Source organism: Delphinapterus leucas, chromosome 5 (genome assembly GCF_059928025.1).
Source record: "Delphinapterus leucas isolate spDelLeu-1000000601 "Yukka" chromosome 5, BTC_Dleu_Yukka2, whole genome shotgun sequence".
Lineage (NCBI taxonomy): Eukaryota > Metazoa > Chordata > Mammalia > Artiodactyla > Monodontidae > Delphinapterus > Delphinapterus leucas.
This window is the reverse complement of record NC_143133.1, coordinates 74,426,348-74,450,303: the sequence shown is the minus strand read 5'-3', so window position 1 is coordinate 74,450,303 and position 23,956 is coordinate 74,426,348. Positions and strand designations below refer to the sequence as shown.

General features: G+C 39.9%; 1 protein-coding gene across 2 annotated transcripts in view; it reads left to right on the top strand.

Annotated features, from left to right (window-relative positions):
• Positions 1–2,472, top strand: part of KDR (kinase insert domain receptor) — a 45,425-nt gene extending 42,953 nt beyond the window's left edge. Inside the window, exon 29 of one of the 2 annotated variants that reach the window (XM_030760077.2) lies at positions 7–2,472. In XM_030760077.2, coding sequence (XP_030615937.1) covers positions 7–229 — 223 coding nt within the window. In that variant the 3' untranslated portion in view covers positions 230–2,472. The remainder of the gene's footprint in view (positions 1–6) is intronic. The other variant, XM_022563990.3, reaches the window with a different exon arrangement.
• Positions 2,473–23,956: the final 21,484 nt, after the last annotated feature.

Below are 23,956 nucleotides of genomic sequence, written 5' to 3'. Positions count from 1 at the left end.
CTGCAGTGGAATGATGCCCAGCAAAAGCAAGGAGTCTGTGGCATCTGAAGGCTCAAACCAGACGAGCGGCTACCAGTCGGGGTATCACTCCGATGACACGGACACCACTGTGTACTCCAGCGAGGAGGCGGAACTTTTAAAGCTGGTAGAGATTGGACCGCAAGCTGGCAGTGCAGCTCAGATTCCCCAGCCTGACACTGGGATCACACTGAGCTCCCCTCCTGTTTAAAAGGGGGCACCCACGTCCCCCAGTCCTGGAAATCACATGAGAGGTGCTGCTCAGATTTTCAAGTGTTGTTCTTTCCACCACCAGAAAGTAGCCACATTTGATTTTCATTTCAAAAGCAAGGACCTCGGACTGCAGGGAGGCAGTCCTCTAGGCATTTCCTGAGAAGATGCTTGTGACCCAAGAATGTGTTTGTGTCTTCTCCCGGTGTTGACCTTATTCTTTTTAACATTCATTTAAAAAGCATGTCTGATGCCCCCTAATGTGGGTCACCCCAGGGGTTACAGCAAAAGAAGTTCACGAAATGGCTTCATCCTCCAAGAAGTAGCAGTACCGGGGGAGCTGACACCTCTGTAAAACTAGAAGATAAACCAGGCAATGGAAGTGCTTTAGGTGTTGAAGATGGGAAAGACCTTTAGGGCTGAGTCCATCTAAGAAGCTTTGTTTAGGAGATGGGTCCTGAGCCAAGTCTTATGTGTGGGGAATGGATTGATGGAAAGGAAGATGCTGGCTTGCTTTGAGGATGCACTGGAGCCTGCACGTGCATTGCGTTGGCTCCGGTGGAGGTGGACATAGGGTCTGTTAGGAAACGTAAAGGCTTCGTACGAGGTGACTGGTTTTAGAAGGTTGCGTGCTCTTCCCATTTGGGCTAAATGAGAGTTCCTTGTGCTGTTTCCGACTCCTAATGAGAGTTCCTTCCGGACTCTTACGTGTCTCCTGGCCAAGCCCCAGGAAGGAAATGATGCAGCTCTGGCTCCTTGTCTCCCAGGCTGATCCTTTATTCAGGACACCACAAAGAAAGGACACTCAGCCTCTCTGTCGTATCGAAGATTTCTGACTGTGTAAACCAGCTTCTGGTTTCTTCTGGATGAATACCGACATGTCTGTCCTGATGTGATATGTCTGAGCCTGAATGCAGTAGATTCAATATCAAGCTGTGGTGTCAAAGCTTCAGGAAGACTATTACTCTCTTGTTCCTTCTCCCCCTCTCCATGCCTTCCCCCTCCCTTCAGTGTTTTCCTGACCTCCCAGCCAGCCAGTATTCTAGTAATTTGGCCTCTACACCCTAGTAAGAGCTGATTTGGTTTGTTCACGCTCAGTAATTATTAGCCGGATTTCAAAATTACTTTGTAGCCAAAGTTATAACAACTCTTGTATTACTTAGACTTTTAACATGTAAAGCTCTTCCTGCTGGTTTCTGCCCTTGTTCTTTCCTTTCTAAAAAAGAAAATGTATTTTTCGTTTGGTACCATAGTGTGAGATGCTGGGAACCATGACTATAAAACATGCTGTGGCACATATATTTATAGTCTGTTTATGTAGAAACAAATGTAATATATTAAAACCTTATATTATATATAATGAACTTTGTACTATCACATTTTGTATCAGTATTATGTAGCATAACAAAGGTCATAAAGCTTTTAGCAATTGATGCCATTTTATTAAAAAAAAAAGTGAAAAACTTGAAGTAATCCCTTCGCAAGGTTGTATCACTGTACCTATCATTTCTCTCACTTCTAGAATGGAGGAGGGGGACTCAGACATCATTTCCATATGGCTGTTTTTTATTTTCACTTGTTCCCTTATTCTTCTTATGAAGGATATCTTCATTAAATGTTTATATACTTTTTAAACCAATAAATGTATTCTTAGTAAAAAAAAAAAAATACAATGGTATAATACTATCACAGCTGTTTCGAGGGTAAATATTTCTGGCTTAAATGCTTCTCCCCCTCCTTCGTTACACAAATAATTCACACACACATGCACTCTTGTTAAATTCCAAGCACTTCTGAGATTCTTAAAACATGGACTGAGAGATACCTGATAAATACTCCAACAGTATTTGTGGCTCGCTAGTAACCCCTGTGCCTGTTAGAACAGCCAACCGTGAAAATCATGGGGCGAGAGATCCCGAGACAGGTGGCCAGACCTGGCAGTGCAGGGAAGCATGGAACGTATCTATAGTTTTCAATAATGCTTTACTCTATCCTTGCAGTGTCAGAACCTCAGATCCAACATTGCCATTTTAAATGATTACTTTTGCCTGAATTCAGTGAGTGGAATTATCCAAAGATCATTGGCACCAAAGTGTGGTCCTACTCTTTCTTCGTGGGATTTTTTTTTATACAAGATTTTGAAACGTTTATATAATCAAAAGATACGCCTATTATTTTTTTTAATGTCTTCTAGGTTTTTTAATCATATTGATGAAGGTCTTCCCAATTCTAAAATAATGCAAAATCCTAAATTGCCTTCCTTCTTTTATTACATTTAAATCCATTTGGGATTTATTTTTGTATATGGAGTGAGGTAAGGACCTGGCTTTGTTTTCTTCAAGCGGCTGTCCATCATGGCAGCATTGTTTATTAAATATACCTCTTTTCCCCTGTGCTTGGGGAAATACACACTGTACCATTTTTCAAACCCTATCATCTCAACTGAGATATTCTGCACAACTTCATGATGGAAAAGAGGGCAGCTCCGGGTGTGTGTGGTTCCTGGGCACTGCACTTACAGATTGGGCCATTGGCTGGAGTTAGTGGAGTAGGGTCTTCTGACAGATGTTAAACTGTAGGTCACGCCTGGTCTTGTCTTTCCCATTGTTACAGTGTTGTCCAGTAAATGAATGGCAGAAGAATCTAGGTTATTCAAGATGGAGAAGACCTCATAGACAAACGGAATTTTCTTCATTTTAGGAAAAAGAGATTTTGTTTCTCATAAGCGGCCCCTGGCACTGTTTCCAATGCCAGGAAATTGGATTCATTTGAAACTTCACACTTCATAAAGAAATGCTTTCAGCACCTCAGGCAGAATAATTAGGAGGTGAGGTTTGGCCCTCTCCTTCTTCTCTTTTCTGTTTTCCACACCCCTTGTTCTTAGCTCCTTTTCTCTCCTCATTTGCCCCTGTATTGAAGAGAATGTTGTAGCTTTTTAAAGTGCTTCTTGCACGGTCTTATTTTCAAGGCTTTCACTGAAGGTATTTGGTGTTTTAGGTGAGGCCAACTGTCTCCCCCTGGCTCCTGACCTCTCTCATTCTCTCCTTTGGCTTGCTTTGTTCTTCTCCCTCTTCTCAAACCCCTTTGTCTCTTCTCCTTCTGTTTCTCTCTTTCCACTAAACTTCCTTTCCTGTGAACCCTCTCCCCAGCAGCCTTTCTCCTCAACCACATCACAGGAGAGAGGAGAGTGGTGGGAAGTTTAAGTTCATTACCCCTGGACTAACTATTCCTATCAATGTCTGTCTCAATGAAAGAAGAAAAGTAAAAATCTCAAATCCACAACTTTGTAGTTAACCCATTTTCCTGTCTCCCCTAGTATGTCTTTCTTTCTACCTGTCACTCAGATATTCGTCACCCACATGGTAAAATGTAGGCAAACCCGGAAAGCTTAAGCCTTTCAGTGAGTAGCTCTTGATATAAATCTTTCCACATTTGTGTGCCCTTGTCCCTTAGGGATAGTAGGCATGTCATGCCCATGCTTTCAGGTAAGGAGTGAGCACAGATCAAAGGGGGTTCCAATCTGTTTTTATAAAATTGCATTTTCTCCATGAGTCTCTCCCACGTAAGGGTTTAGGCATAAGTGGAAATCTGGGCAGTCTTTGTGAAACCAATATTAAATCTGATTTTGGAGGGGGAAAGTTACAGAATGCTCCTAGGTGGTAGAGGTTAAAAAGGTAAAATAAAGCCATTTGCTCTAGTTTTGATCAGAATGGAGAGAATTACAAGAATCTGGGAGGAGCAACTCAGAGAGAAATGTAAGTTGGCCTGAAGTTCTGGAGCTAAAGTGGTAGAACATACCAGGCTCAGCTGAGGTCTGACTCAGAGATAAGAGCTCTGAGTTAGGAAAAAAGTATTCTAAGGAAGACTATTGATAAGACAAGGATTGCAGTAAACTATGACAGATACGTGACGAGTGGACGTTAATGAGAAGACATCAAACTGTATCTTAGATTTTATTTTCTTTACAACACAGCATATGACCTTTATGTGACTTGATACCTGTAGAACAACATTACATTCAATAGTTTCACTCATAGTTTTTGGTTTAAAGATAAAAGAATGAAAACATATGGTTTGGTTTTTTTACGTTAGTCTCACCTTTTGTTTATTCTGAGTGCTTTAGAACCTATGATCAGTGTACTTACCAGTAACTGGTGACAGCATACCCCCATACTATACTCTAATTGCTAGAAGCTCTCAACTTTTAGATACACTGGAATCGAAAAAGGGCGGGGAATAAGAAAGCGGTCCTTCGCTCCAGTTGTATTCCATTCTTTGCTCTCTGTCCTCTCCCTTCTTCAGGGAGTGACGTTTGTGGGGGGCAGAGAGTGTGGAATAAGTCCAGGAAAGTGGGTTGAGTTCTTCGGTGTGAAGGATACTCTCAGTGGCTGACTCTGATCCCGTGTGTACTTCACAGGATATGGGGTAAGAAATGACTCATCAAGAGCCCTCTGAACCATTGTTATGGGGAGAGGTTTCATGGGAGCCTGGTGCTTTGCACGGAATCTCTTTAAGCTGAATGTCTTATCCTGATAAAGGGGATCGAAAACATTCCGTTCATTGCCACAGAGAGAACAGAAATGGAAATGAAAACCCAGACGCAAAGTAGAGAATTCAGGCTGGTGACATAGTGAGCAGCAACATTCCACATTCATCCCCCAAGGTAACAAGAAAACTGGCAGACAGGAATCCTGCAGCACATAGTGGGGAAAAACAAGGCCCTCCAGAGAAATCAGGTACCAAAGATTCAGCCCTTAATACTAAACTTTAAGCAAGTAATATTTATTTGTTTGTTTATATTTAACTGTACTTTAAAAATGCTACATTGTGCCAGACACTCTTTTGAAAAGAGTTTATTAATATTAACTCATTGAATTAATCGGGACCCTAAAGCAAAATGTAGGCATCACACTGTAGATAGGGTGGCCATCTCCTCCTTTTACGTAGGAGACATAAAGGGATCCTCACTGATGGTTTCTACAAATGTTTGTTAGGCATTTACTATGTGCCAGGCACCTCAGCAGACAGTGGTCAAAACCGTTTTCTTTGGCTGCTTGGGTTACAGGTTATCAGCAGAACCCTAGAGAGGAGGAACTCCAATCTTATTCCGGAACTCTCTACATATCCTTATGGTACCCCTTTAACAAATTGAGCGTAGTTCTGATTATTGGCTCATTCTTCATTCAGTCATTTTTGAATAAAGATCTGAGTTCAAGAACCCTTCTAGGTATAGATTCCACGCTTAACCTGACTTCAGAGTCAGGATGCTCATGGGAAAAACCAGAAAAGAAGCCTTCTGACAGAAGGCTGAGGAAATGCTTTTCTTGGTCTGGTTCACCTCACCTTGAAGAATTTGCATTTCACTTGTAAAGCAAGAGGAGATTCTGTTAATGCATCCAGAAGAATTCCATGTTGGCAGGCATTTATGGCAACACAGAAGGAATCTTTTGTTTTGTCATAAGTAACATTGTTTGACCTTTATACTACTGTTCTACATTTTAAACTTTTCCAGTGGATGAAAATCCAAAGTACGGAAAGAATAAATTCCACCATTGCCATTAGTTTTACTAGGAATTCTTCAGTAGGGATTGTTCTAAGTGTATACTGACTTCCCCTTGGGTATTTCAAAATATTATCAAGTAGCATGCAACATTTCATGAATACATCTGTTTTACAAATCAAAGTGTACTCCTGTATAAACCACCTTGAGAATCTTTTAAGCAGCATATACTTGAAGTCAATAGAAACAGAATTTTCTTTTAGTTCAATCACCATGAATAGATCATGATCTATTGCTGTGCCTTTTCCCCCTGCTCCTGTCTAATATGGTTGGCAGATTGCCTTGAGGACCTGTCATGAAGAGAAAAAAAGATCCTCATTCTTCCTTTATCAACCTCATTCATCAGTAAATTTCAGTGTTCTGCCCAGCTTTCGTTCTTGTAGTCTTTTGCAGTGCAGGAGAGCTTATTCCTTCTCTGACTGATGAACAAGACAAGAGGATGTCGTGCCAGAAACTATTCCTGAGTCCAATCTTACAGAATTACTTAGTAATGTTCACTTTAAAAAGAAGTACCAATAAGTATTAATTTTGGATGACATATATATTAGAACAAGTTTAGTCGTGGTAATAGAATTTTTAGATAGATATATATCATGGATTCAACTTTCATTATGTTTCTCTGTTTCATGGTGATAGACATTTCAAGTAGCTCTGCAGTCACTCAGACCTGAGTAGCCTGAAGGACAGAGAAATAACCTTGATTGTTGATCGTCTGCCATATGCCAGGCATTGAGCTATGCACTCCTCACATTTTACCTCAGTAAATCCTTGTAATGGGCCCTCGTGTTAGGTGCTATTATCACCAGGTTCCAAGTGAAGACTGGCAGTTAAAATTTGAAGCCCCGGTAAGCAAGGTTATGCAGGGATTGAATCCAGTCTACTTATACCTTGGGGACATGTTCCTATTTGGGATGGGAACCAGAATGGGATCCTCTCTCCTGATGGAAGGCAGTGAGCTGACTCATCTAATAAATCAACCAACCAAATAAAAGGTACATATGAAGGTGACCTGGTACCTTTAAGTGTCTTAGTTAATATATGTTGGCTTAAATATTTCCATCTTTCAGGCAGCTTTATCTACAAGCTAAATCCACTTTGACTAAATGTAAAAGTTTAGTGTTACAATAAACATCTGATTTCCAGAGGGAAGAAAGTGTGTTACTTACTCGCTGTATGGTCTTGAGCACGTTACTTAACCTCTTTGAGCCTTCTTTTCCTTAGCTGGATAAGAATTAAATGAGATACGTATGTAAAATACCCACCATACTACCTGATAAGTGGAAAGTATTCAATAAAGGTAGCTATTTTCTTATGCTGCTGGGGATAGGGAAGTTAGGTTTATAGCTTGTTGAATGATAGTTCTCAAAGATTGTTAATTAACTTACCATTGACAAACTGGTTGGAGGTCTCCAATGGTACTTTCTGCTGTCCCTGGTTCCCTAGGTTTGAAGTCTGGCATAAGGACTCAGCATGAAGAACAAATTGCTGGATGACAAGCGCCTGGGAAGATTGCAGTGTGATAGAGTCAGGATTCAGTAAAAGCTCACTGGTCAGTGACTCAAATAACTTAATTCAGTTTTTCTGCACAAATTTTGGGATGGGGCACCATGGCTTAGCAATAACTTTAAATTGGTTAACAAGTATCAGTTTGCCAAAAATCGGCTAGACAGTGGCCAATTTGCTAAAAATCAGTTTGTCAGATGACCGGTTTGCCCAATGATGAGCTCATCAAATTAAACTTGTCAATAAACACCAAACTTTTAAGAATTACCTATAAGGTTTACAGCCATTTGTAGTGAAGATTTCTGTGAAGTTGTAATGGACTGGTTTTCACTCTGTCTTCAAAACAGAATTTTATGGAAAGTTCAATTCTTCAAAAGTTGATGGACATAGGCTTACATTTCCCATTAATACATTTAATCATTTTCAATGAGTCATTCAAACTCATCAATGTCAGCATAAAATTGTATTATATATTTGCCATTGATATATAAATTCTGTCAAGGGATCCAGACTAATCACAATGATGTGAAATGCTGACTTTTTCTTACTAACTGCTGCTAGAAATGCAAGATGAAGTCTCATATGCCATTTGAGGCATTATTGAAATGACATTCAAAGCAATAAGAACTCAGAAGTGGCTGGAGCAATTCCATTACACTGAGAATGTTAGCTTCATCAAGACAAGAATTTCTGTCTATTTTGTTCACTACTTTAGTGTCTAGAACAGTGTCTGGACAGTAGTAGGTACTCAGTATCTGTGGAATGGAATGATAAAATCGGTCACTTGGTAAATAGAATTTTAGCCAATTGGCTCTCAGCAAATTGATTTTTGGCATTTTAGCTTGGTTTCCTAGGTACCAGCAAGAGCAAAAAAAAAAAAAACCTTAAGGGCTTTTGTTGACTACATGTTCAGGGTACGTTGGAGTTTCCAAAGAGGTGAAAGAAATTTTAAGTTGTGTAAATATGGGGAGATCAAGGGAGGGATTTGTCCCCCCAGTCTCCTTGCTGGTTAGACCAACTTGATTCTGACTCTCCATTCCTGGAACCACACTTAAGAGATAATTTGACAAGCTGTAGCACACCCACAGGAGGGTGACTGGGATGGTCTTACATACCAGAATGGTTGTAAGATGTGTGGAACTAGTTAGACTGGAGAAGATTTAAGGGGTTATGCAAGGGCTGTCTTTTAATATATGAGGAAGCTTCCATGGAAAGTGCTCTTTCTTTTGTGTTGCCAAAGGGCAGTTAGACCAATGGATACAAACCATGAGAATGGCAGACCCTGGGTCATCTGATGCCCAATCACGTGTTCTTTCCTTTGTGCCTCGCAGAGTCTCCCTTCCCTGGAGTAAGTAGAGATTGTTCTGTAAGGTTGTTGGAGAGGAGTTATAAGAGTTGAGGATCAGAGTACCAGTTGGCTCAGGTGGCCTCCAAGTCCTGTTTCAGCCCAGAATATTAGAGACCAAGAAGCTGGGTGCTTGAGTAAGACAGACGGGTTTGGATCCTGACTCTACCATATACTAGCTGTGTGATCACGTACAAGTTACTGACCTCTCTGAGCCTCAGTTTCCTCATTCATGAAATGGAGATAACAACCGTAGGGGGGTTGTCATAAGGGTTAAATGAAGTAATGGATGTAAAGGGCTTAGGACATTGCCTGGCACATAAGTGCTCAATAAGTTCCTTACCTATTATTATGAATCAATGAAAAAGAATGTACTATGTCTTCCTTTCTTTTTGCAAGAGGTGATAATCAAGATTTCAGTCTCAAACTGTTAACGTAGACACTTCTAAGAGCTCACCAAGTTCTTCTGAGGGCAGGGAAGTTACTTTTTTGTTTTCAAAATGGCTGCTTCCACAGATGACGCCCGAATATATACACAACACTTCAGTGTTTGCCGTGGACTCCAGACTTCTGCTTTGTTCAGGGGCCTGGGTGGAATGGAGACAGGAAGAGGCTCTGAGACACAGTGGCCAAGGAGCCGGAGTGCAGACCGGGTTCAGCAGGGAAGTGGCCCCGTGAGTCACAGGCTGGAAAACTCCAGCAGGGCCCCTCTGGCTTCTGGCTCCCGGCTCCTCACGCTGGGAGACATTTCCTGCTCTTTACACTTGGCGGCCCCGCCTCCCCCAGGAGTTCCTTAAGACTCGGTCTTTAACTAAATTGTTGTAACCCAGGGGAAGGAGTGTTTTCTGTGTCTGCCAAGGCAGGAATCTCCCAAGCCTTGCAATAATTGTGTATGAAGCAAGTTGTTTCTCAGGCTGGGGCCTACCTTGCCGTCCTGGCGAAAGGAAGGCGGTAGCGTTGACTGGTTCCCTCGGGGGTTGGAGGGGCGTAGCTAGCTTGTGAGTTAGAAAGCCAAGTGTTACCACCAAAAGATTCCTTCTACAGCACCCCTGGAAGGGCAAAAGCTTCGCTTTGACTTTGGATAAGGTGCTCAGTAATCCCCTGGGCTTTGCTCGCTCGAGCTCCACGTGGCATGAAGGTCAGCACAGGAAGCCCTGGTCACCGGGGCAGAGGAGCTGATGTGGGTCATCTGGGCCCCAGCTTGGCCTTTGACAGTTTTATGGAGGACAGAAGGCAGGGAGGAAGCTCCTCCCTTGGCTTTGGCCTCCCGGCTGGTTCAGGTTGGGACTCTGTTCAAGGCCCCTCTTTGGGCCTGCAGACTGATTAGGCCCCAGACCCTCCTGGGGTCATTTGGAAACAGTCCAGGCCCTCTAACATATGGCCCTGATAAGGATCTCCCTCTCCGAGATAAGGAGCTGTTTAAGGGAATCCGAGGAAGCCCGGGGTTTGTTTCCATAACGCTGCACAATGTAAAGTGTAATCCCTACACAGATGCAATTAGCTGTTAAGAAGGGGTGCTCTGCTGGCGCATAAATTACTGTGAGTCCACCCCAGGGGGACCGAGGGCAGGTATCTTTTCCTGCCAGAGCATTAGAATGGTGACGGATGATGGGTCAAGAGGCTGAACTTTCTGCAGCTTCGGCAACCACGAGCCTCCTGAGGAGGAAGGACCCCAGGGAGCCGCAGCCACGAAGGACCATTTATTTCCCTAATATTGGGAGGGCTAAAGAGTCACCTCTGAGGGAGGCTTTGAAGTCCTGTCAAGGCTCAGTGTGGCAGCCAGCTGGCTCGGCGTTTCCCACTAACTCAGGGTTTGGCACTACAGCGCTAGGTTGCCAGGTGAGCTTGGTGAAGGTTGAGTGCCCCTCCAGAATGGTCAGGTGGATGCCTGGCAAGGCCATTAAAACTTCATCTGTCAGAAGGAAGGAGACTGTAAGTCTCATTTCTGGGCAAATAGCTACTAAATGGCCCTTACCTTGTGTACCCATGGCACCTCCGCATTACTTCCATTGATTTCATAGAAATAATAATAACAACAACAATAGTCACCGATAAATTAAGAACTTAGTCTGTGCTAGGCAGGGCACTAAGCAGTTATACATATAGTTCTCATAACAACCCTCTGAGCTAGGTGCTAACGTTATCACCAATTTACAGATGAGGAAGCTGAAGTTTAGGCAGGTTAACCTATTTGTACAAAATTGTACAGTTAGTAAGAAATAGTGGATCCAGATTTTAATCCCAGAAGCTGATTCAAGCACTGAAACTCAAAGTAAATATTTTAGGACCTGTTAGAAACATCTCTCCGCTAGACTTGTGGAGAAATCTGCCATTCCTCAGCCTCCAACTGGTATCAAGACCAACCCAAAATAAGATGTATTAGAAAAATATGTTGGTAGCGCCCATAACAATATTATCTTCTCTATCCCCTCTCTTTATCAGCCTGATTTAGCCTGACCTTCAGAAACTCATTTGGGGCTTTTCTGTCATAGTTAACTTTATGTTGTTTGGGAACTTTTTGAGATGGTGTAAGAACAAAGCAATCGGTGAAAACGCTTGTAATTATGTCTTTGAGTGTCTTCAAATTTTATAGAGACAGGGTTTTTCAGGCGAATAACCAACAGTTGGGGTGGGATGCTGAGGAAATCAAGTTAAGATTCTGGATTTCTAAGCAGAATCTAGGAAAGTCTCTTTCCTTTGAATTGGCCAGCTAGCACTCCCAACTGTCAGGCTCTCTGGAGTTTGTGTGCCCGGGCAGGATAAGATGCTCAAGGCTGGGTGGGTGGCAGACTACATTTTTTCAAGGTGACATTCTCTTTCTCTTCTGGTCTCCTCTATGCAGCTTCCAATCAGAAATATTTGAACACTGACAATGTCTGATCTGAGAATCCAATGAGCATTCCCTGCCAAGGCAGATTGTGACGTGACTGCTTAATGATGTCACTGCTCTCTTTAAGATGCTGGCTGCACCTTCCACCCACTGACTTGTGATGGGAGATTCCTAGAGACCGATTCACTCTAAGTGGAAGCTTTGTTGATTTCTCTGAAGTGACAAGAGGGTCTCCTACCAGGCACTTTATTGAAAGTTAGTCTCAGCCCACTACCGACCTCCACAGCCTGCTGGGATTCTTATTCCATGGTCGTCCTCAGACCCTGCACTGTATGTAAAGTGCTGAGTGCATACAGGGGGACAGCATGACTGCCTTGAGCATTTAGCGCACCAGATAACAGAGTCTGTGCAGTAGACTTAGGATGGCAAGACAGAAAGTGGCTCTGTGGCCAGCAAGAGCCAGGTGGGAGTGGAGTAGAGAGTGATCAGGTCAGCCAGGCTATGCCGAGACGAAAACACAGCTTACTCCGTGTCTTATCAATTGCCATTTGGTGTGACTTAAGTCAGCCCAGTATTAAATTTTTTTTTAAGCATGGGGGCAGTGGCGGAGTGGGGCAGGCATGGACGAAAATCTAAATACTGTGGTACTCATTTCCAGGACCTTCAGAAGATAATGTCCCACCAGGAGCCGTGCGGGGACACTTAGGGTAGGCTTGCCCCAAGGTGAACTAATAATCACAAAGTGATCTTTACATTTTCCGATAAAGCTCTCCCTCTTGCTACTAGCAAAAGCTGATGAACGTTGTATTTGAGTTAAGCACTGAAAGCAGCAGGGAGTGCTGAGATAAACCACCGCAATTATTAACATACTTGCTGTTTAATGGCACGAAAACCACCATTAGTGTGGTGGGCCTGACTGGGTTCCCACAGGGATCCTGCCCTCGTGTGGGCCCAGCTTATTACGTTTTATTGGTAGCCCGCAGCTCATGTTAATTGTACAGCCATCCCTATGAAGCGTTAGTCCCTGAAAGGTGTAAGCTTGTCCCTCCTCACACCAGTTTCCTTTCCTAGGGCCTGGTTAGGTAGGGTGGTGGGTCAGTTTGAAAGTTGTCATTCTTATTTGTGGCTGTGATTTTTTTTTTCACTATGTATCTCACGAGATACCTGCGTTCCCCTCTCTCTTCCCCCTCTACTGTACCCACCAAATGTTCCGATACGGTGCTTTTGATGGTCTGTGTTGAGAATTGATGCTCTGGAAGATTTCATTTCCAAGAGCTTGTTGAACTCTTTTAAGCAGGTACTATTTATAGCAGCTTCCTTGCTAAGAGTGATTTTATAAATGTACTTGCATGAAAAATATTTTTGAAGCTTATTGGCAATTTATAAGAATGGAATGTATGAAGATTCTAGCACCCTATACCTTCCACAGTGTACCAACCAAAAACATAAGATATTCAAATATTGTATTCACTTGATAGTTAAACTCAACATTTACTAAAATATAGTGTAACTTTTGTTAAAGGTAACTTGTCACAAAATATTTAATGAAAACATTAACACTTTTCAGAATGACTGAGTAGGTTCATCCATATCCTTGATCATTAACGTATGCATACAAATATGCAAAATCACATGGAACAGGCTTTGGATGGGTTTTGTTAGGTCCCCAAGAAACAGACGTCAGTAATGGTGCACTTTAGAGGCAAAGACCTCAGCCCGGGAGGAATCAATGTGAGAAAACCCCAAAGCAAATCCCTGCCTTGAAAGTTTAAGAGAAACAACAATGGAGATGTCTGCAAAGGTGTCTTTATCTGTCAAAGTGCTTTCAGGTGTAACGAACAGAAAACCCTGACTCAGATGGGTTTGCCCCTGAAGACCTTGACTTGACCTTGGAATAACCTGGGGATCAGTAGTTTCTAAACTCCCTAGAGATTCTGATACACAGTGAAAGTTAAGAAAAACTGGTTTAAACAATAAGAAAATGTATTACCTCACATAACAACAAGTCTGGAGGTGGAGCTGGCTCTAGCAGCTCTGCGATGCCACCAGTCTAGACCCAGGTTATTTCCATCTCTCTGGTTTTTGATCTTCAGTGGCAGTTTCAATGTCACACAGAAAGCAAGATGGCTGTGGTTGGTCCAGACGTGACAGTGTGAGAAAGAAAAGGAGAAACCATGTCATTGTGGGGCTGTCTCTCAGAGACAAGCAAATGATCCCCACTTATACCCTGGACTTCACCTGATGGCTCATTGGTCAGAGCGGGCCATTTCTGAATCAGTCACTGGCAAGGAGGATGGGATTATCCTTAGATCAGTCAGGAAGCCCTTGGAACCAAGGGTGGGATGGCCGAAGCCCATGGCTTTGCCATGAAGCACAGGACCGTGTGCCTGAATAAACTGGGTTTGTTATGAAGGAAAATGAAGTCTGGATGAGGGAGCCATTCACTATGAGTGATGAGGTGAACTGGAGTGACTTGTTTGGTTTTATTTTTCTTTTTACTGCTTTTTTTTTCAAGTCACAAAACTAATATATGTTCTTTGTACAACATTTTTAAAATTCAGGGAATTAAAGTCACATTACTTTCTACCTAATAACATTATTATTACTTGGTTTTAACATACGTATTTTAAATATATATGTTATATATATTTAGAATATATGTGTCTATTTAGAATATATATGATTAGAAACCAAATATTAATAATACAAAACATACATATTTTATGTATATATGTGTGTATATTTTACATATATATACATAGATAGATATGTAAGGATATAATGGGATAATAATATGCATGGTATTTTGTAAGTCTGCTTTTTCACTGAAAATATACTGTGAACATTTCCCCATGGTAGTAAATACTCTTCTAAATCTTGATTTTTGATGGTCACGTAGTATTCCATTATTAAATGTGTAATAACCAGTCCCCTGTTGTTTGATAATTGTTTTTCTCATGTTTTTTACATTATAAATGTAAAAATATTATATGTAATATTTATAAATGTAAAAATATTAATTTGATAAACATAATTGTGTCACTTTTCTCTTTCTTTTAGAGATCTATTCCTAGAGGTGGAGTGGCAGACTTAAGATTAAGATCATTTTTAAAGCCTTTAATAACTACTGCCAGTTTATCAACTGATATGAGTGGTACAATGCCTTAGGAAAGCAATTTTGAGAATGTATCTGGTCCATTGTATCAAAAGCCTTAAAAATATTTGTATCTACTAATCCTGTTCCTGGGAAATTTATACTGAGGAATTAATCTGAACTAAACAAAAGTAAGAGAAGGCTATCTGCACAAAGATGTTACTGGCAGCAGCCTTGATAACAGTAAACTTATAACAGTAAATGCTTTAGAAACACATTACTGGAAGGGTTCTTGGAGATCATCTAATTCTTACTTTTCAATGTGGAAACTAGTGTCCGGAGAGTTAAAGTGGTTTCCCTAGGATCACACAGAAAGCTGAGGTGTTCAGACTCCCATTCCAGATTATAGCTTGTAAAAGTTTCACTTATGCCTTTCAAAATGTTAAACTGTTTTCATAATGAACTCTCAACCCGTAATCATTTAATTTCTTTTTTGGGGAAATAGAGTTTTCAAAATATAAGTTAAATCTTTTCGCACAAGTATGAAATATTCAAAGTATATTGATTTTACAAATGTAAAATCTCATCAGATTTTGAAGCATTGAAAAGCTGTATATCCTGCCTGAGCTTCATCGTGTAATGCCTACATGATAGTATTATTTTTTAAATTAGAAGACATGAAAGTTGTTTTACGTAAAAGGTATACTTAGAAACAATGCTCTAGGGCTTCCCTGGTGGCGCAGTGGTTGAGAGTCCGCCTGCCGATGCAGGGGACGCAGGTTCGTGCCCCGGTCTGGGAAGATCCCACATGCCGCGGAGTGGCTGGGCCCGTGAGCCATGGCCGCTGGGCCTGCGTGTCCGGAGCCTGTACTCCGCAACGGGAGAGGCCACAACAGTGAGAGGCCCGCGTACCGCAAAAACAAAACAAAAGAAAACAAAAAAAACCAATGCTCTATAAAAAAATCCACCTGTTCTGAGCAAAGCAAAACATTAATCACTATTTCTAGTTTCTTCTCAAATAATATGGGAATTTAGAATGCATTAATTTTAAACTGTCCCAGTCTTCATCTTCATGTTAACTGGAATTTAAATTCTCTAAAATTAGTTTTCGTTTTAAAAATTTTTTATCCTTATTTAGATTTAATAACATATTACCAACATTGTGTTCACCATAACTTTATGCATTCACTTCTTCTGTTTTTAATTTCTTCTTGTGTACATTCTTTTCTATGAAGATTGATGAATTAAAAACTTCCTTGACCTTTGTTAGTCTAAAGATGGCTTTATCTCACCTTCCATCTTGAATGATCGGTTAGCCAGTTATACAATTCTTTCTTCACAGCTTCTTCATAACTGTGAATGTATTATTTCATTATCTTCTGGTACTTATTTTTGCTGATGAGACGTTTGCTGTCTGTCTAATTGCCATGTCTTTGGATATAATTGGTTTTTCTCCTTTGAAGCTTTAAGATTTTTCTTTTTGAATTTAATGTTTGTAGTTTTACTACAATGAGCCTAGGTGTAGATTTATGTTTATTTATATTGCTCAGGACCCTGTGTGCTCCTTCAACCTGAAGTCTCATTTATTTCTCTATCTCCAGAAAATTCTCATCTATAATCTCTCTGAATATTGCCTCTCTTCTACTCTCTATTCTCTCCAGAATTTTTATTAGATGGATTGGAGATTGGAGATTTTTGTCCTATCTTCCAGATTTCCTTGATTTTTCTTTCACATCTCTCATCTCTTAGCTCTCTGTATTGCATTAAGGTAATTAACATTTCTGTGCTTTCATTTCCTTATCTGTGACTTGTGGCCTAAACAGTTCTCACAAATCATGGAAGGGTCAAATGAGTTGTGGTAGGCAGCCTCAAAGATGGTCTCCAGTGATCTTTAAGGAGGAAAGAAGAAGGAGATGAAGGAGGGAAAAAAAAGGAAAAAAGAGAAAAGAGAATGAAGTTAGCATACCCAGCATTTTCTTTTTAAAGACATTCCTGTAAGTCACATGTGCAACGAAAATGTTCCAGACAGCATGCAGCAATGAAGAATACCCAAGCTTTATATTTGGAGATTTATCCAGAAAAAAGATGAGGTCTGCAGTCCATCTATTCCAATATGTGAAAAAAGATTTTTCATAAAGAATGTGATTCGGGAGTGTCCTGAGGGGGCCCCTGGAATACTGGCTATATTCAATTTCTTGAATTAGGTCATTGTTTTCAGAAGTGGATCTGTTTTGGGATGTGGGTATCAAGATGGATATTGACGTAATTATTATTTTAACTGTAGGTATAAATCTTATGCAGTATTTTGAATTATGATATACCTCATATTAAAAAGAAAATATAAGAGGAATTTAATTTTTATTTTTGATCAATTTTCATATCTAATGATATGATGTGTTTTCAGGAATAGAACTCTGACTTCTAATACTGAACCTGTGTAACATGAGTCTAGTTGTGACATTGTGACTGTGGCCTAGAAATCCCATGTCCTAACTCAGTCCCATGTTATTAGTAGATATTCACTTCTAGACAAGGTTCCAGCTGGGTAGGAAGGTTTTCAACATGGAGTAGAGGGACCCTGGCAGGGAATGGTGGATTGCACTGAAGACAAATCTTTGGTACTTCCTGATTCTCTGCAGGATGTGCTTCTTCCCCAGATCTATGGTTCCTATGTCCCTGTATGGGTGCTATTCTTGTGCTATTATTTAGGAATGGTTGTGATCAAAGCAGGATCGTTTGTGCATGTCCAGGGTTCAAATGGACCTTCACTGGAGAGAGGAACAGGGCTCTGGAGTGTCCACTGAGGGCATAGAGAAACAACAAACCCCCAGGAGCATCCTTTCATGAGAACAGACATTTTTTAAAAAACGGTTGGGTAGAGAATAATAATGCTGGGGTAACTATTTCTACTAGAGGTAGGAAGAGCTTTCTGATTTGGACAGACTTGTATTTACTAGAGGGTGAGGAAGGGAGAGGCCAAAGGCCAGGGAGGATGTGCTTCCTTCCTTCTTTTAATTGTTTAGGCAGTTACTACACACATGCGCACGCACACGCACACACACACACACACACACACCATGGTGTGCAGTGGGCGTTTGCTAAGAGTAGATTCTCCATATATGCACATGGGGAAAAGCAACCTAACTAGATAATGGTCTTCTACATTTATTTATGTGTTATTCTGCACAGAGCACGTGCACCTTATACTGTGATAAGTGTTGTAAGTAAGCTTTGGAGTCAGGCAGCATATCGTTTGGTAAATTATTTATCTTAGCTAAGCACTGTTTTTCTCATCCCATTTTTACCTTTCAGGCTTATTGCAGGGATTGGCAACAAGGTAAGGTGCTTAACATAGCCCCTAGCTTTATAGCACTTGCTTAATAAATAATAGTAGCAGTAGTAATTTTCATTTTGGTTGTCCTCTTACTGGAAGAACCTATTAACCGTTTTGGCAAAGATATAAAATTCTGTTCTTTAGCAAGACTTTGCTGGAAGTTGTTTCCACTGATGCTGAGTAGAGAGGACAGTTGAAATGTATGGATCATTAATTTTGAAATTTACTCCAAGATTTCCAGTAGGAGGGAACAACATTCAATTCATTAATTTGTTCAACAAATATTTAACCGGGCTTTACTTTGTGCTATACATTGTACTAAAATGCTGGAGAAAAAATGGTGAGCAAGATGCATAGATCTCTGCCTTCCTGGAGTTGATAGTACAGGGGATTTTTTCCCCCTTATATCCCTTTTAGTGCCATGTAGGAAACATTCTTTGGGCTGTTTTAGAATAATGAGATCCTTTGAGATGTCCATTTGGAGACCTTATCCTCTCAACAGATCTCTCAGTCTGAGCATCTTTGGAAGCAATGCTTGCTGCATTTGGGGATCCCCAGCTCAGTCCCAAACAGGCCACCAACCATGAACAGGCCATGGCAAATTCAGGCAAGGAACTCTCCTACAACTTCAGGAACCTGGGCATTTCCGACCGATTCTGGAAGGATTTGAAAACCACTTAATATAGATATCCTGTAAAATTACATTCTACTGGGATCTTTGTTTAATCAGTTTTTATAGAAGCAATTTCTTCTATCTATAAAGCAAGAATCACAGCAAAGAAGAAGGAGAAACTCCCTAGCTACTCATTCCCTGCCGCCTGCCCCCCTTCCCCTTTTCTAAAAAAATTTTTTCTCCCCCTTTTTTGGAAACATGTCCAGCATTTTAATATGAAAAATGTCAAGCTACAGCATAGTTGAGAGAATTTAAAGTGAACACCTGTACACCCTCCACCTAGAGTCTACCACTAACGTTTAACTATATTTGCTTTATTGTGTATCTATTCACCTATGCATCCCTCTACCAATCCATTAATGCATCTTTTCTTTATTGCATTGCAGAGTAAATTGCAGACATCAGTATGCTTCCCTATAAACATTTCGGTTTGCATAACATTAAGTAGTGTTCAGTATTTGTTTGCAGTTTTTTCTTTGATATATACTATGCAAACAAAATAAATCTTAATTTATCTTAAGGATATATGCTGATTTTGACAATTCATAAACTTGTATAACCCAAACCTCTTTCAGGATATAGGACAGTACCATCAGGCTCAGGAAGTTGTTTCATGCCTTTCCCGATCAATCTCTGCCAACTCCCACCCCCACCAAAGTCAACCACAGTTCGATTTTTTCTACCATAGATTAGTTTTCCCTATTCTAGAATTTTGTATAAATGGAGTAGTATAGCACATACTCTTTTTGTAAGGCTTTTTCCTCTCAGCATAATATTTTTAAGCTTTGATCATATTGTTTTGTGTATTAGTGGTTCATTCCTTTATGTTACTGAATAGCATTCCACTTTATGACTAAGCCACAGGTTTAGTATGTCAGCCTCAAGGTAGTTGAAATTTTTACATATTGGTTCAGGGTTTCAAAAGCGAGTGTTCCAGTGAACAAGGCCAAAGTTGTGTGAACTTTTGTGACCTAGACTCAAAAGTCACATTGGTCAAAGCATTCACAAGCCTACCCAGATTCAAGGGAGGAGAGATGGACTCCAACTTTTAATAGAGTGGATGTCAAAGAATTTGCAACCATGTTTTAACGCTAACGCAAGTGGGTTTAAGCTTACCATCTTATGTTTATTTTCAAATTGTTGCATCTGATTGTTTGTTCTTGCTTACATGTTTTCTTTGGGATAAATTGGGTATTTTTTAGTATTTTTCTGGCTTTTGGGTATGTATAATAACAGAATATTCCCTATTCCTAATAACAGAATATTCCTAATTCCTAATATTCCTAATATTCCTAATTCCTAATTTTTTAGTATTCTTCTGGCTTTTACGTATATATAATAACAGAATATTCCTGTCCCTTATATCATTGGTGTCATTCATTTCACTTATATATAAGCATATGTATATACGTATGCTTATATATGTGTATATGCTTATGTATATAAGCATTCGTAACTGAACATATTATTGCTATTATTATTTTGAATAAACCCTCTGTTAGATAAACTAATAATAAGAAAAATAAATGTTTTTATTTTACTTTCACTTGTTAATTATCTGATGCTCTTTCCTTTTGTAAATCTGAGTTTCTAACCAATATCATTTTCCTTCTCTCCAAAGAACTTCTAAACATTTCTTGCAAGGCGAGTCTACTGGCAACAAATTCCCTCAATTTTTGTTTTTCTGAGAAAGTGTTTATTTCTCCTTTACTTTTGAAGGATAATTTCACAGGGTACAGAATTCTGGGTTGGTAGTTTTTTTTCTATTAACATTTTAAATATTTCATTCTACTTTCTTCTTGCTTACGTGGTTTCTGAAGAGAAGTTGGATGTAATTCTAATCTTTGCTCCTCTATACATGAATGTTTTTTTCAAGAATTTTTGCTTATGTTTGGTTTATGAAGTTTGAATATGATATGCTCAGGTGTGGTTTTTGTTTTCATGTTTATTTTTAATTTATCCTGCTTGGTGTTCTCTGAGATTCCTAGATCTATGGTTTTATGTCTAACATTAACTTGGGAACATTCTGAGTCCTTATTGCTTTAAATATTTCTTCTTTTCCTTTCTCTCTTCTCCTTCCATGATTCCTATTATGTATGTTATACCTTTTGTAGTTATGCCTGTTCTTGGATACTCTGTTTTGTTTTTTTAAGTCTTTTTTTTTTCTCTTTGCTTTCCACTTTTGGAAGTTTCTATTGTCATATCCTCAAACTCAGAGATTCTTTCCTTAGCTATATTCAGTCCACTAATGCCATCAAAAGGCATTCTTCATTTCTTTTATAAAATTTTTGTCTTTAAAATTTTGTTTTGATTAGTTTTAAGAATTCTTACCTCTCTGCTTATATCATACATCTGTTCTTGCATGTTGTCTACTTTTCCCATTAAAGCCTTAGTATATTAATCATAGTTTTTATTTATTTATTTATTTATTTTTTGCAGTACGCGGGCCTCTCACTGCTGTGGCCTCTCCCGTTGCGGAGCACAGGCTCCAGACGCGCAGGCTCAGCGGCCATGGCTCACGGGCCCAGCCACTCCGCAGCATGTGGGATCTTCCCAGACCGGGGCACGAACCCGTGTCCCCTGCATCGGCAGGCGGACTCTCAACCACTGCACCACCAGGGAAGCCCAATCATAGTTTTTTAAATTCCTCGTCTGATAATTCCAGCATTCCTGTCATATCTGACTGTGGATCTGATGCTTGTTCCATCTCTTCAAGCTGTAGTTTTTTGCCCTTTAGTATGCCTTATAATTTTTTGTTGAAAGGTGGGCATGATGTAGTGTGTAAAGGAACTGCAGTAAATATGCCTTTAGTAATGTGGTGGTAAGGTGTGGGAAGAGGGAAAGTGTTCCACAATCCTGTGATTAGGTTGCAGTCTTTTGGTGAGCCTGTGCCCTGGACAGTGAATTTCATCAGTGCTTCTGAGTTTTATTCCCCACTCATCCCTTAGGTAGGACAGTATGGCTGGAGGGGCTAGAGTTAGATATTTCCCTTTCCCCGTGTATGTTAGGCTCTGATAGAACCCCAGGAAGTTGGGTTTTGATCAAATAGTTTCTCTTGAGCACAGTCCTTGTTAAGAAGAACAGAATACTCTAGCCTATTTCAAAATGGTTCCTTTTCCACTTCCCTGCTGGAAGCACTGGGAGAGGTTTCTCCACTGTTTACTATGAAGGCCTGGTAAAACTCTTGGAAGTAAAACTCACAGAAGTGTGGGACCACCCCTATGACTGAGTCTCTCTGAAGATTTTTTAAGATTTTATTTTTTTAGAGCAGTTTTAGGTTCACATCACAATTGAAAGGAAGGTACAGAGGTTTCCCATATACCCTCTGCCCCATACATGCACAGCCTCCCCATTACCAACATCACTCAACCAAATTTTACATCTGTTACCAAAGGATGAATCTACATTGGCACATCATAATCACCCAACGTCTAGAGTTTACCTTAGGGTTAATTCTTGGTGGTGTACATTCTATGGGCTTGAACAAATGTATAATGACATATACCCATCATTATAATATCATACAGAGTATTTTAACTGCTCTAAAACTCCTGTGAGCTTTGTCTGTTCATCCCTTGTGTCCCCTCCCCCTGGCAGTCACTGGTCTGTCACCAGTTTTGCCGTTTCCAGAATGTTGTATAGTTGGAATCACACAGTATGTAGCCTTTTCAGATTGGCTTCTTTCACTTAGTAATATACACTTAAGGTTCTTCCATGTCTTTTCATAGTTTGATAGCTCATTTCTTTTTAGTACTGAATAATATTCCATTGTCTGGATGTACCATAGTTTATCTGTCCATTCACCCACTGAAGGACGCTTTGGTTGCTTCCAAGTTTTGTCAGTGATGAGTAAAGTTACTATAAACATCTGTGTGTAGATTCCTGTGGGACGTAAGTTTTCAACTCCTTTGGGGAAATACCAGGGAGTATAATTGCTGGATTGTGTGGTAAGGATATGTTTAGTTTTGTGAGAAACTGGCAAACTGTCTTCCAAGATGACTGTACTGTTTTTGAATTCCTACCATAAATGTATGCATTCCAGTTACTCCACACCCTTGTCAGTATTTGGTGCTGTCAGTGTTTCAGATTTTGGTCATTCTAATAGGTGTGAAGACATCTTACTGATGTTTTAATTTGCATCTTCCTGATAACATACAATATGGAGAATCTTTTCATATGCTTATTTTCCACTTGTATATCTTCTTTAATGAGGTATCTGTTAAGGTCTTTGACCCATTTTTTAATCATGTTGGGTTTTTTCTTATCGTTGAGTTTTAAGAGTTCTTTGTATATTTTGGATAACAGTCTTTTATCAGATGTATCTTTTGTAAATATTTTCTCTCAGTCTGTGGACTATCTTCTCATGCTTTTGACACTGTGTTTTATAGAGAAGAAGGTTATAATTTTAATGAAGTCCAGCTTATCAATTTCTTTCATGGATCATGCCTTTGGTGTTATATGTAAAAAGTCATTGCCATACCCAAGGTTATCTAGATTTTCTCCTATGTTGTCATCTAGGAGTTTTATAGTTTTGCATTTTACATTTAGGTCTGTGATCATTTTGGGTTAATTTTTGTGAAGGTCTGTGTCTAGCCTTTTCTTTTTGCATGTGGATATCCAGTTGTTCCCACACCAGTTGTCAAAGAAACTGTCTTTGCTCCAATGGATTGTTTTTTCTCCTTTGTCAAAGAACAGTTGACTATATCTTTGGAAAGCTATTTCTAGGCTCTCAATTCTGTTCCATTGATCCATTTTCTATTCTTTTGTGAATACTGCACTATCTTGATTACTGTTGCTTTACAGTAAGTCTTAAAGTTGGGTAGTATCCGTCCTCCAACTTTGTTCTTCTCCTTTAATATTGTGTTGGCTATTCTGGGTCTTCTGCCTCTCCATGTAAACTTTAGAATCAGTTTGTCTGTCAGTATCTATTAAATAACTCGCTGGGATTTTGATTGGGATCGCATTGAATCTATGATCAAGGTGAGAAGAACTGACATCTTGACAATATAGTGTTTTCCTATCCATGAACATGGAATATCTCTCCATTTATTTAGTTCTTCTTTGATTTTGTTCATCAGAATTTTGTCGTTTTCCTCATATAGATCTTGTACATATTTTGTTAGATCTGAAAGTATTTGATTTTGGAGGGTGATAATGTAAATAATAAGATATTTCAAAAGAAATGTGCACCACTTTCAAAAGAATCTTCTGAGATGGTCTTGATCATCTGATGGAAGCAAGATAGCAGCTGGCTCGGCCAACAGGTTTGTGTTTATGTGGGATATCAGAAGCACGAGGATTTTGTATAAGCTGCCCAGCCATGCTGGCTCCATCAATGAAGTGTCTTTCTACCCTGATGAGTCCATTATTCGCTCATCATCCAGTGACA